The 13481-nt window shown below is 50.0% G+C and overlaps 2 protein-coding genes across 4 annotated transcripts in view; one reads left to right on the forward strand and one right to left on the reverse strand.

Annotated features, from left to right (window-relative positions):
* LOC131080241 (alpha-2-macroglobulin-like) overlaps positions 1 to 4264 on the forward strand; it is a 36814-nt gene extending 32550 nt beyond the window's left edge. For all 3 annotated transcript variants that reach the window (XM_058018402.1, XM_058018403.1, XM_058018405.1), the window contains exons 32-36: positions 58 to 148; positions 718 to 792; positions 999 to 1101; positions 1681 to 1722; positions 3141 to 4264. In XM_058018402.1, the coding sequence (XP_057874385.1) occupies positions 58 to 148; positions 718 to 792; positions 999 to 1101; positions 1681 to 1722; positions 3141 to 3166 (337 nt within the window). In that variant the 3' untranslated portion in view covers positions 3167 to 4264. The remainder of the gene's footprint in view (positions 1 to 57; positions 149 to 717; positions 793 to 998; positions 1102 to 1680; positions 1723 to 3140) is intronic.
* A 1738-nt stretch (positions 4265 to 6002) lies between these two features.
* The window catches only part of A2M (alpha-2-macroglobulin), a 29635-nt gene continuing 22156 nt past the window's right edge, over positions 6003 to 13481 (reverse strand). The window contains exons 26-36 of the mRNA XM_058045433.1: positions 12928 to 13084; positions 12551 to 12625; positions 12111 to 12276; positions 10881 to 11104; positions 10295 to 10513; positions 9812 to 9939; positions 9372 to 9462; positions 8060 to 8128; positions 7571 to 7673; positions 6950 to 6991; positions 6003 to 6179 (exon numbers count right to left, since the gene is read on the reverse strand). Coding sequence (XP_057901416.1) covers positions 6154 to 6179; positions 6950 to 6991; positions 7571 to 7673; positions 8060 to 8128; positions 9372 to 9462; positions 9812 to 9939; positions 10295 to 10513; positions 10881 to 11104; positions 12111 to 12276; positions 12551 to 12625; positions 12928 to 13084 — 1300 coding nt within the window. The 3' untranslated portion in view covers positions 6003 to 6153. The remainder of the gene's footprint in view (positions 6180 to 6949; positions 6992 to 7570; positions 7674 to 8059; positions 8129 to 9371; positions 9463 to 9811; positions 9940 to 10294; positions 10514 to 10880; positions 11105 to 12110; positions 12277 to 12550; positions 12626 to 12927; positions 13085 to 13481) is intronic.

Raw genomic sequence — 13481 nt, forward strand, 5'->3', positions numbered from 1 at the left:
GAATCATGCCCAGCTCTGAGTTGATGTGCACTGGATCTTTGTTGCTTGGTTCCTCAGTTACACAGGGGAGCGCAATGTCTCCAACATGGTGATTGTTGATGTGAAGATGCTGTCAGGATTTGTCCCCTTGAAGTCCTCAGTGGGGAAGGTATGGTGCTGTGTGAAGCATTTCTTTGAGTATATCTGTTTTTAATATGGGGCATCCATTTCTTTATTTAAAGTAGCATTTAATTATTTTCCTGGAATCTTCACCACTCTTAGACCTGTCCATTTTTTCCTCCAGGTCCCCCGCCTCTCAGCTCTGGAGTAGGGGTGCATGAGGGATGCCAGTAGCAGCATTCCCTTCCACTTCTCAAGTTCTTGTGGTAGCTTGCACTTTTATGTGCTGTGTAGCCCCAGAACAAAAGATGGAAAGAGACCATCAGGTCTAATATCAGGGACTCAGGAGCCTTGGGAGATATATGACAGCCATGACAATGATGGTCCCTCATTACTTTCTTGTGTCAAGAAGGTGAAGGAGCCTGAGATGGTGGGAGCTGGGGGAAGTCTTAGTATGTGGCTTTACAGAAGAGTGTTTGACAAGTCCCCTGGGAAGTACACTTCCTGTGCTTTACTTCTCAGCCCTTCATAGTGAGATTTTAGTGGTGGGGAGAAATTGAAGAAGATTGACTAACTTCCCTTCAGAACATCAGCCTCCTCCACATCTCTTTTTCGCAGCTCTCAAACACACGGTTTCACCAGATCCAGCGAACAGAAGTGAACACAAACCACGTTTTGCTGTACATTGAGCAGGTGAGGACCAACCCAGTGCTGCCATGGGGCACACACTGAGCTCTGCAGCACAATGGCAGTAGCACAAAATGCAGATAGAGAGCACTGCTAACATCCCCAGAACACGGGTGGCCAGGGAGAGTGTGGGAGCCTGGGCTCAGTGCAGAGGCACAGGGGAGCCCCTGCAGTGCAGAGCCCCCCTGAGCCTCTTCTGCTTCCCTTCCCAGCTGGGCAGGGAGAGCCTCAGCTTCTCCTTCACGGTGGAGCGGGACATCCCCGTGCGGGGCCTGAAGCCAGCCCAGGTGAAGGTCTATGACTACTACGAGACAGGTGAGTGCCAGCAGTGCCCGTGGCAGCGAGCCTGGGCAGGGCACACGTGGAGGGGCACGGGAGCGCTGGGGACCCGCACTGGAGCTCTGCCCCAGCCTGGCACTGCCACCCCAGCCCTGCCCTGAGCTCTGGGAGGGCACAGGGACTGGGGCAGAGCCATCCATGCTGGGGGTGCCATGTTCATTTCTGGCCCTGCAGGGTGGCCTTGCCTGTGCTTGCAGGCAGACCTGCTGCTCCTTGGGCCTCTGCTGTCCTGGCTGCTGTGCCAGGGTGGCAGTGACAGAGCTCTTTGTGCCCACCTCAGCCCAGTGTGCTGGGAGGAGCTGTCTGAGCAGCCCTTGGCTGCGCTGGCAAGGAGACCTGATGGAGCTGCCTGTGTGGGTGGCTCTGCCTTGCTGCCACTGCCCCAGACAGGGCTGGCACTGGGGCTGCCCCCACTCCAACTGGCATCTCTGGGGGAAACTGGGGATGCTGGTATCAGCCTGCTCTGGGGGTCTGGGAAAAGCATCTCTGTGGCACCATCCCTCTGCCAGCAGTGCCAGGGGTCATGACAGCTCTCCCTTCTCTTCTGTTTTCCAGATGAGTTTGCCACACAGGAATACAGTGCTCCCTGTGCCACAGGTAGGGTACTGCTTCCTTCACCGCTCTCTCCATCTTCTTCATTATATTTTTGGTCTTCCAGACAACACTTGTCTCTTCCTGTTTGAATTTGGATGACATTGGCCCAACGAACAGGCACAGAATCTTGTGTGTAAAATAGAGAGCATGGGTGTTACAGACATGGCAAGTTTGCCTTTGGCTGCTGCTGTCTGGAGGAACAGCTGCCTCCTGCTAAGGTTCCTGCTGCCCCAGGGCCTCTCAGGACACTGCTGTGCCTCATAACCCTGGGCAGGCAGCCCTCAGTATTGACTTGGAGTCTGAGCTGTCAGGACAGAATACTGTCATCTTTGGGGTATTCTCTGCAATGCAAGGCCATGTGTGTTTGGCCTAGGAGCACAGGTAAGTTAGGAGCTTCTGTAATATGGTCTGACCAAGGTTATTTCTCCTGTCCTATATGGAGTCTTCCAATTTTCCGTCAATAGCCCAGATTCAGGTGTTTGGAATATGGAGGCTTCTGGAAAGCAGAGTTCCTGGGAAATGGTTTTTCACAGGACCTGACTGTGACACCTGAGAACAGACAAAAAGTGATTTGGACTTGGAGAAGGCAAAAGCTTTGCCTTCTGCTGGTGGTAAATGGTGGCATTTATCTCCTTTAGCATTTCTAACTGGAAAAGTAGAAGAGTCTGAACTGTCACACTTCTATTCCATAGTGCTTGTTAATCTAGGCCGTGTCCATAGGTACAGCTGATTTCTGCTGATTCTGGACCTACAACCTCCCTTCATGGAAAAATATGCATAAGTCCAAACATTGAGTGGACAGTAAAACATTTCCAAAGGGTGTGGTCTGGTTGTCAAGTGTGAGACTCATGGGGAGACCTTAGATTTTAGGCTACTTTTCCCCAGTTCTGATAAAAGGCAGAGATTTTATCTTCCTTGGAAAGGGGGATGGGAAATTGCCACTTAAGAGGCTTGTCCACTAGTTTAAGTGTACAGAGGTGGCCTGCACTGACTAGAAGGCAGATCTCAGTTGCCAAGCTTCCTTCACTGCCCTGTATAGTAGAGCAACAGAGTGCAGTGGTTTTCTTCCACTCTTTGCAGAGAAATAAACAGAGCACACCTCACTGGTACACCAGCCAGCTTTTCCTGTTTGCACTGTGCACATCTCAGTTGTGACAAATCCCACTCTGCTTATCTCTCCCCGCGGGTCAGAGAGAACTTCAGCCCTCTCTCAACCTCACACTGCCTTGAAGGTGACACAAGTAGTGAGTGCTGTGGATGACCCTCCACCCTGGTAAAACAGCAACTCTCTCCTGTGCTATTCTCCACACACAACCTGGCTTCCACATCCACATCTTGCTCCCTCTGTCTCTCAACCTTAGAAAGCAGATGGACATATCTCTCTGACTCCTGTTCCCTCCCATCTTCTTTCATCCTTGCAGAGGAAGCAGACCAGAGAAATGACTGAAGAACACTCCCAGATGCTGGAACCTGCCTGCCTCACCACCACCACAGCATGACATTAATAATGCCTGCATGGAATGGAAAGTTAACTTTACAAATAAATTAACTGTACTCACCAATGATTTTTGAACAATTTGTTCCCTGTTCTGATTTTTTCTGTTCATCTTTCAGTCACAGCTTTAATCTCCCTTGCTTCTTAGGTTAAAGAGTAACCCATCTAACAATGCCTGTGTGCAGGGAAATAAGGCTAACAAGTGAGGGGGGGGGAAAAGAAGACAGAATGATCTAAGTGGGGGTCAGCCTTTCTAATGTATCTGTCTCTGTGTTATGTTCTCTGAACTTATCATCTGAGATGGAGTCTAATCAATGGAGAAGGATAAGAAGTTCTTGGGAACCACTTCTCTCCCCTGGCTTACAAACCACATCCTCCATTGAATTGGTCTCTGCAGAGGCCATGTGTCCCACCATTAGGCAGCCTGGAAGATCAACTAATGTTACATGAAATTCAGCCTCTGCAACCTTCCCTGTAGACATCCCTCCTGGGATGGTTTCTCGTTTGTAGAAGAGTGGGAGGAGACAGAGTCTGCCCTCTTCAATGATTAGAGAGTGCCAGCGGGGCAGGGGGGATGTGTGCATGCATCATGCCTTCAGCTGCTGCCTTACAATGGCTTGGTCTCCAGCTGAAGATTGAGCCTTCTAGTGGAAGTTTCCATTATCTCATGTGTGCTGCTTCTGGAAAATTCCCAAGAAGAAGCTAATGGCATTTGCCACTAACCTATTTGCCTATGTCTAGTTTAAATGGCACATTCATTTAAATCACATAGCTGCTTTGATGAAACTGTCTACAGGCCTCTTAGACACCCTCAGGAATGATCCTACTTTCTTTACTTTGTCTCATGAAATTGTGACTTTAACTTCTGAATGCAAAAAATCTTATATGCCTGTTTATTCTCATGAAATGCTAACTGTTAGGTATCATGGCATGTTGTGCATCCAAAGTATGCTCAGTTGGCTGTTTCATCCAATTTTTGGTTTAGTGTACCTGCACAAACAGTGTCATTGAGAACAAATAAAATTCTTCATCTATTTTGCTAGATATTAACATTATGTCACTTTGTATTCTGTTATGTTTGGGGTTTACACACTCAAGGCCTTTTGACATCTCATATTCAGAGGAGACTGTGAAATGAACCGGCTTCAGTGACAGCTGAGCAAGATTTATATACAGTTAAATTGCATTTTGTTTTGAATTAGAAGTAATATAGCCATCTATTTTTTCTACCATGAGGCAATTGCTTTTCCAGAGAAAGGAGGGCCTGTATTTGTGAAATAAGCTATATGAGGGACTCCTATAGGTGTATTTGCTTAAGCCCACATTGGCAGGGTGAAAGGCACCTCTGCATGTAGAAACATGTAAGTAAAACACACATGGTGCCATATGATCTCTTGAACTGAAGCTGACTGCCTCTGCATCCATGTGAGACATCCAGAAACCATTTGGAAAATGTACATGAAAAATGTTTAGCCCAAATTAAGAGATATGAAGCCAGGTCCTCCCCACTGAAATCTGCTGAAGCACTATAAGCCTAGTTGTGAAGGAGAAAAAAAATAATATTAAAATTACTCAGACAACCCAGAGGAGATCTACGGACCTCCACTGAGGATAAGATGATAAAGTTCTTATGAAAAATGCAAGTGGTTCTTGGTTGAATTTTTGCCTAACATTATCTTGAGTGCCATCATGTGTCACATACAGGAGAACCAGGTGATCAGATCCAGCTAGCAGAGGTTTAGGAAAGGCAGGTCCGGCTTGACCAGTCTGATCTCCTTCTATGACAAGGTGACCCACTCAATGGATAAGGGAAAGGTCATGAGTGTAGGTTACGTAGAATTCAGTAAAGCCTTTGACACAATTTTCCACAGTATTTTCCTGGAGAAATTGACTGCCTGTTGCTCAGACAGGTGCACTGTTTGCTGGGCAGAAAGCTGTCTGGATAGGCAGGCCCAGGGAGAGGTGGTGAATGGAGCTACAGAATCCAGCTGGTCACCAGTGGGCTCAGTGTTGGGGCCACTCCTGCTTTATTTTATCAATGACCTGAGGGCATCAAGGGCACCCTTTGAAGGAAACACCAAGCTGGGCAGGAGTGTGGATCTGCTGGAGGGCAGGAGGGCTCTGCAGAGGGATCAGGACAGGCTGGATCCATGGGTCAAGGCCAGTGGTATTAGGCCAAGTGGTAGGTCCTACGCTTGGGTCACAACAACTCCATGCAACCCTACATGGTTTAGCCGAGGACTGGGCAATTATCGGTTAATAGTAGAACTTGACCTTAAAGCCCTCTCCAACCTAAAAATTTCTATGAATGACACTCTGAAGGTTCCAGTCCCTCTCTGACTTCACTTTAGCTGTTTAGAAGCAAGCAGACCCTGAAAGAATGGGAAAGCCCACAGGTCTTCACTTCTATCTGGGCTGCTGTAAAAGATGAGATTGGACAGGTTCACAGTGTCCTGGCACCTCACAGCAGTGATTTCACAGCACACAGGCAATATGTGATATGGGGTTCATGTCCAAGGATCACCTTGCAGAAAACACCCCCTGTAAAGGCAGAGTGACAAACTTCCAGTACATAATGGATGAGATACAATGTCCTCTCCCTTAAACAACTGGCAAGTATGGAGAAAAACCTCCCAGCTACTAAAAGCTGTCTGCCTTCTGGTATTCCTGAGGAGTTCTCAAACACCACCTTTCCATGGATGGCTCTGGATTGAAATCTCAGGCCATGACATGGATAGGAAGAGACACAAGCATAACAGTAACAGAAAACAAGGCCAGAGACATCTGATGAGAATCAAGAATTAATTTATTTACAGTGTTGCTTCGTTTTTGCTTTTGAGGTGTCCTCCTCTAACTTCTAAATATCCCATCCTTAACAAGACCTTCCAGGGGCAGAAAGACATGAGCTGATACAGCAAGGCTCCGACAAGATGCATTCTTCAGGAATTTCCTTGTTCTGCCTCGACTGGAGGTGGGAAAAGAACAAAGTGAGGTAAATATTTTGGTGAGTGGTATCCAGAGCCCTGGATGTCTCTGTGTTCTGGTGGCTATGTGAGTCCAAGCCTGTTAAACTCTGAGAAACTGCTTCACCTAAAAATGCTCAGTTGCAGACAGATAACAGAAAGGGGATGACTGGACACATTCAAAATATCTATGCTACAGAGAGGGGAAGCAGATTTGTCCTGGAGATACATGAGCTATCCAAGCACACATTCTCTCTCAGCAACTGCATTTCCCATGAGAAAGCAAAATCAGCCCGGGGAAGAGTTTGAAAGGTCCTCGTTAAAGAGATGTGAATAACACCAACATTTCACCAAGGTATTTGGAAGACAATTCCTCAGTACCTTTCAGTGTCTGCAGCATAGCAGATGTGGCCCTAAAAAGGGCAGAGACACAAACGGCTGAGTACGATGTTTCATCCCAAGGGAGACCCAAATCTTATTTGCATAAAGTGACACTAGCACAGAGGAAAAGACAATTGCCACTGTACAAACAAAGGCAGTAATACCCAGGTTGGAGGGAAGGAAAATGAAAGCTGTATCTCATCCTACAGGAGAAATTGGGTGGCAGCGTTTCTTTTGGTCTCTGTACTGACATGGGGACTGCAGTAGGCCCAGTGAGGAAAATGCTGAGAGTAGACACAGGCCAAGAAAACACAAGATCTACAAAGACTCTAAGTCAAGACAACTTGCAACAGTCCCTGCTGGAACATCTCAGGTGTTTGAGTGCACCTACCTGTGGCACAGGGAGCACTGTATTCCTGTGTGGCAAACTCATCTGGAAAACAGAAGAGAAGGGAGAGCTGTCATGACCCCTGGCACTGCTGGCAGAGGGATGGTGCCACAGAGATGCTTTTCCCAGACCCCCAGAGCAGGCTGATACCAGCATCCCCAGTTTCCCCCAGAGATGCCAGTTGGAGTGGGGGCAGCCCCAGTGCCAGCCCTGTCTGGGGCAGTGGCAGCAAGTCAGAGCCACCCACACAGGCAGCTCCATCAGGTCTCCTTGCCAGCGCAGCCAAGGGCTGCTCAGACAGCTCCTCCCAGCACACTGGGCTGAGGTGGGCACAAAGAGCTCTGTCACTGCCACCCTGGCACAGCAGCCAGGACAGCAGAGGCCCAAGGAGCAGCAGGTCTGCCTGCAAGCACAGGCAAGGCCACCCTGCAGGGCCAGAAATGAACATGGCACCCCCAGCATGGATGGCTCTGCCCCAGTCCCTGTGCCCTCCCAGAGCTCAGGGCAGGGCTGGGGTGGCAGTGCCAGGCTGGGGCAGAGCTCCAGTGCGGGTCCCCAGCGCTCCCGTGCCCCTCCACGTGTGCCCTGCCCAGGCTCGCTGCCACGGGCACTGCTGGCACTCACCTGTCTCGTAGTAGTCATAGACCTTCACCTGGGCTGGCTTCAGGCCCCGCACGGGGATGTCCCGCTCCACCGTGAAGGAGAAGCTGAGGCTCTCCCTGCCCAGCTGGGAAGGGAAGCAGAAGAGGCTCAGGGGGGCTCTGCACTGCAGGGGCTCCCCTGTGCCTCTGCACTGAGCCCAGGCTCCCACACTCTCCCTGGCCACCCGTGTTCAGGGGGACACAGTGCTGTAGGGTGGGTTGAGGGGCAGGGGCACACCCTGGGACCATTCCCCACCCTCGGGGAGGCTCTGCTGCTGCACAGGGTGGACAGAATGCTGACTGTGGGATAGGTGAGAAGTAGTATTAAGTCTAAAAACTTGAAGTTTGTAGTCAGAAAAAGACAGTAAATTATTCAGTCCCATTCTTAGCAGAGGCATGGTAGCTATGAGTCCAGAATTTTTCCTCTACACAGCCAAATTTCCCAATGCCTGTGTTTCTGCCCCATCCTCACCTTTTCCAGGTATAGTAGAACGTGGTTGGTATTCAGCTCTGTGCGCTCAATAACAGGGTGGGCTTCCAGCTGAAGAAAGAAGACCAAGATATTACTGCATTGAAGGAGGTCTCCCTGTGCCCCTCGCACAGCCCTGTGGGTGGGATGTAGTCTGGATGAAATACTGCAGCACTCAGGGAACTAAGCCAGCCAGCAGCACAGAGCTGTCTCCTGGGTGGGCCACACAAGTATCATGGTCTCCAGCTCTCCCTTCACCAGGCTGGCTGAAGAAGCACAACCTGGCTCCAGAAAAGCCTCAGCACTGGACCAAACACAGTGATGGAATGATTAAATGAAAATACATTCCATCTGGCTTGCTAGTTGTGCACTGCCTTTATTTTCCAGTTCATGTACCTAATGAGCATCTCAAACAGTTACCTGACTCCTAAAGAGTCACAATGTTATAAGATGGTTTTAGATCAGCCAAGGGAAAAAGGAAACAGCACTATTTTTGAATGTACTACGCATCGACAATGTTTATGGCGAGCTGTTAGGACACAGTGAAAATAAAAGTGCCCATCATCAGTCTAAAGAAAAAATTACTTATTCTATTTTTTCTTAGACTGATCATGTCATCTCCCCTTGTGCTGGCCTTAAGCCATGCATGAAAAGAGACTACTGTACATGCCAAATGTGCAAATGACAGTGACAAAATCAAGCTGAAGCTTTGTCGTTTGCTACAGACATTTGAAAGGTCCCTCAAATATAAGAAAGTGGATGTTTTCCCTTTGTATTTAGCATTGGTGATGCTGCACATTGAATTCTACACTCAGTTTTGGACCCCTCACTCCAGACCTTGGAGCAACTCCAAAGAAAGACAATGATCCTGGAAAAGGGACTGGAATGTAAGTCTTATGAGGAGCAGCAGAGAGAAATGAGATTGTTTCGTCTGAAGAAAAGAGGCTCGAGGGAACCTTATAGCTCTCTACCACTCCCTGGAAGGAGGTTGCAGTGAGGCAAGGAACAGACTCTCCTCCCAGACAAATAGTAATAGAACAAGAGGAAATGTCCCCAAGTTGTGACAGGGGAGATTCATGTTGAATATAAGGACAAATAGCTTCACTAAAAGAGAGATTAGGCATTGGAAGAGGCTTTCTGGGAAAGTGGTGAAGTGACTGTTCCTGGAAAAGTTAAAAACAAGAGTAGATGGGGCACATTGTGATATGATAATAAGCGGGTCTGGTTCTATTTCGTGGAAGGTTGCACATGGAGAATTTTTCAACCATAATGACTCTATGATTCAATGTTGCTCACATGACAAACAAGATCCTACCTTCCTCACTGAGGACTTCAAGGGGACAAATCCTGACAGCATCTTCACATCAACAATCACCATGTTGGAGACATTGCGCTCCCCTGTGTAACTGAGGAACCAAGCAACAAAGATCCAATGCACATCAACTCAGAGCTGGGCATGATTCCAGCTTTTCCATAACACTTGGCAGCCCACTGAGACCTGGCAGTCCAGCACCTTCCTCTCCAGCTGTGCCAGGTTCTCCTAGTCATCTGCATAGCCTCCCCCTAGCCCAGCCCTGGGCTGCCCACACAGCAGGACAAGTCCTTCCTCCAGAGCCTCCCCTCACACAACAGCCGCCCCCTGCCCACCTTCCCAGGAATGTGCTGCACTCTCAGACTGCCTCACCCTGGGCACAACCACGCCTCCCCCAGCTCCCAGGGCTCAAGAGGAAAGCTCAGACCGGAATGCAGACTCACCTGACATTTATGGCAATGTCAAAGACCTTGTGAGCCTTGGAGTCCCCGCAGGCCTCTGGGACTGTGTGCACATGCAGCAGGAAGGGCGCCTCCTCCTGCGTGGGCTGCACGTTGTACCTCAGGCTGGTCTAGGGGACAGCCAGCAGCTCTGCGTGAGTGTCTGGAGTGTGTGTGTGCTACACGTGGGAGAGAGGGCACCCTCTCACCCCCAGCCTCCCCACTTCTCACAGCACCCCTACACTGCGGACACTGCCCTCCTTCAGTCCCACTCTCTCTTCCACATCCCTCTACTCCTTCTATCCTCTGTCCTTTACCCACAGCCTTCCACCTCTCCCCTCTCTCTGTCCTTTACTCTCCTTTCCCTCTATGGAAGGATTTGATGACCTCAGGGTGTTTGCCAGCCTGGATGATCCTAGGATTGTGTCCTCTCCAGGCTGGCCAGGGGCTCCCCTCCAGGATGCCAGCTGTGCCCATCAGCCTCACCTGCAGGTAGACGCATCCTTCACCAGACACCTCCACGCTGTACTCCCCTGGCACCTGGGGAAGGGGCACGCGCTGCAGCAGCAGCCGGTTGCTGGGATCCACTTGGAAGTCTTGCTGGAAGTCCCCTCCAGATTGCAGGGCCACTTTGGAAGCTGCCCCGCTCTTGGCATAGGTGGCAGCTCCATAAAGGGACAAGGCTTGGAGAGCCACCACTGTGTCCTGAAAGAGACGAGTCCCAGCAGGGGATGCAATGAGCCTCTCCTCCTGTAGCCTGTCCTCCTACAGCCTGCCCTTTCTGCCAGCTGGCACACTCCCCTCCATCCTCACTTTCTCCAAAAGTGTTAAGAAGAAAAAACAGAAGGAAAGAGCAGCTTCAACAGATTTCCCTTGCCAGGGGCACTACCTGACATATTTGTCTGCAGCCTCTCAGGAACCTGGCAGCCATGGGAGGTACTGCAAGGATCCATTGCAGGGCTACAGTTCCCACCTTCCTGACAAAACTTCCTGTGCTCCCACCTGGCTCTCTGACATGTGCCATCTTCTGGGACACCTCGATGTGTGAGGTGGCCGGAGGGAAGCAGCTCACCTGGGTGGAGGAGAAGCCTCCATTGGGATTCTGCTGGCTGCTGATCCACTTTGCAATGAGGGAGGCAGAAACCAGCTCCTCCTGGGCAGGGGCTGGCTGTGAGGTGAGCTGGGCCAGGAGCACGTAGGCCGTCATCTCCACTTCCGCAGAGGGAGCTCGGTAGCGATGGAACGGGAGATCAGCCTCGGGCTCCTTGCCAGGCCGCTGCCAGTGAACAGAGCCATCTTCACAGAGCCAGGGAGAGAGATAGCAAGCAGCTGTTACTGGTAAATACTGCAAGGGACTTCCTGCCCTGCTGCCTGACCCAGCTGGGAGGATGGAGCCTCCGCGATGCGTCTGTCATGCAGGGTGATGTGGGAAGGGTCAGGTTTGCACATTTTGCAGGTTTACAATGAGTGTGAGACTGCTGAGCCTCAGGCCTAGACACCACTTTGTTCTAGACTCCACATTCATGTTGACATTTATGGACTTGGGCACTGCAGGGAACCAGAGACCTCAGGAGGATGCCACTCCTTCCCTCTGTGAGTAGAAATGCCAGGATCTGGCAGTGACAAACTCTGTGAGGCCAAATGGCCCAAAGAATGTGATCAGGGCTTACCCCACTTACCCAGTCACCTGCAGGTGGAGAAGGCAACAGGTGTGTGGGACACTCCCTTCACAGTTCCAATCCCCACAGCTTAATTAAACACACTGTCTAGCCTGAGTTAAACAGAATAATTCTGAAGGATTACAGGATTTCCCCTGATGACTCAGAACCTGTGCTGCAGCCTCCAAAATGCCCTGTATGCTCATTTTGTCTCTCAGCACACCCAACTCTCCTCTGATTGACATGTCTTGTGCTCTGCAAGGTCACCTTTGTTCTGTGTTGAGACCATGCCCTGGAAGGAAGGAAGGAATGTCCCTGGGCATTGCTAAGCCTTTGCCAAGCTGTGCCCGGCATGGCGAGAGGAGGGGGCTGAGGAGAGATGGGAGCAGAGCCCCCCAAGGGCTCAGCACCAAGGGAATGGTGCCTGGTGCTTCCTGGTGAGCTCCCTCCGAGCACAGAAGGACTGGGCCTTGAGAGGAACCTCTCAGAAAAGCAATCCCTTTGCACGAGTCTTTCCTCTCCCTGCACCTTTCCCCACCCACAGAGGCCAGTGCCTGCAGCCACTGCCCCACCAGCAAACGCCAATCTTACACCAAGGGAAGGTGTAAGGCTGGTGAAAGCCACGTCCCACCAGGAACACTCACCCTTTCTCACAGCTTCCTTTTCAAGTGAGTCAAGCAATGCCTTCCGCTGGTCCCTGTTCCCTGCCAGGGCAAAGGCGTATGCCAGCAGTGCCTTGGTGTACACATGGTTTTCCTTCTGATTTGCTGCTGTTTCCAGGCAGAACAGAGCATTCCGCACCACTGAGTGCTGGGGAAAGGAAGCCAGTGATTAGGAAGGTGGGGAGAAATGAGGCTTTTGCCTTACTGAAAGCACACCATCCTACTGAACTTTCAGGAGGGGACTGACGGAAGGAGGTCTAGAAAGAAGTAGGGTACAATGTTTCCCAGATATAGCAAATACGACAGTTGTTATACCACAGGGCTCAACAACCAAGTAATTTTTCCAATCTGGAGCAAATTGTGGTCACTACTGTGTTGACTGACACAGCACAAGTGGCCCAAGTTAGGGTGCAGACACATACAGTCACGGGCAGGGGAATCTCCAGCAGCGCGATAGTGATGTAGGCTGTCAGCGTGGCCTCGTTGTCCACTCCACCCTGCAGGGAAACACAAAGGCAGATGCTGACCCCACCCACCTTCACAGCCTCAGTCTTTTCTCCCACTCCAGTAGGAGCAATGCACTATTCTGCATTGCCGTCCTTTAGCTTGCCTCCTTCCTTTTGCAGCTGACCTGAAGGTACCTCCAATAAATACAGAACAGTGTGTGGCTCCCTCCCCAACGTTTGCCACTGGCATGGGAATATCCCATCTCCCTATGTGCTCAAGAAGCTCAATGGGCCCCATCTGACTTATGGCCAAGTTCTAGCCTCACAAAGAAACAACCAGGAAGACTTGTTACCTTCATGGCGTTGTTCAGGAGCGTCCCAGAACTCTGGAAACAGCCATTCTCCTTCTGTTTGTAGGACAGCCAGTGCAAAGCACCCTGGATGTGCCTCTCCTCTATGAAGATGTGATGCCGGGCCTGGGCAAAGGACTTGAGGACAAAGGCTGTGAGCCTGAAAGTGAGAAAAAGAAAGGGCCTGAGCAGGCCTGTTGCCCATTTCAATTGAGAGGGCCCATGCACACTTCATCTATCTGAAAATATACAAGAGGACCTGGGAAACTGTGGGCCAATTAGTCAGACAGCATGTATATTATATCCTCATCTCAAAAAATTCTGTCCAAAAATTGCTTTCCACTTTGATTTTTGTCTCTCAGTTTTGGCTCAAAAAACCCTGTAATCTTTTTGTGTTGAGGCTACAGTTTGAAGGACAACGATAGTTCATTTGTCTTTGAAAAAAGCTCTTTGAAAAATATCCATAATTGCATGCCAATTAGTTAAATATGCATAAGAGAAGTACTCAAAATTACAAGGAAGAATAATTAAATTCCTGCAAGCTCATGGTCTGCTGG

The sequence above is a fragment of the Melospiza georgiana genome, chromosome 2, assembly GCF_028018845.1.
Source record: "Melospiza georgiana isolate bMelGeo1 chromosome 2, bMelGeo1.pri, whole genome shotgun sequence".
In the NCBI taxonomy this organism is placed as follows: Eukaryota; Metazoa; Chordata; class Aves; order Passeriformes; family Passerellidae; genus Melospiza; species Melospiza georgiana.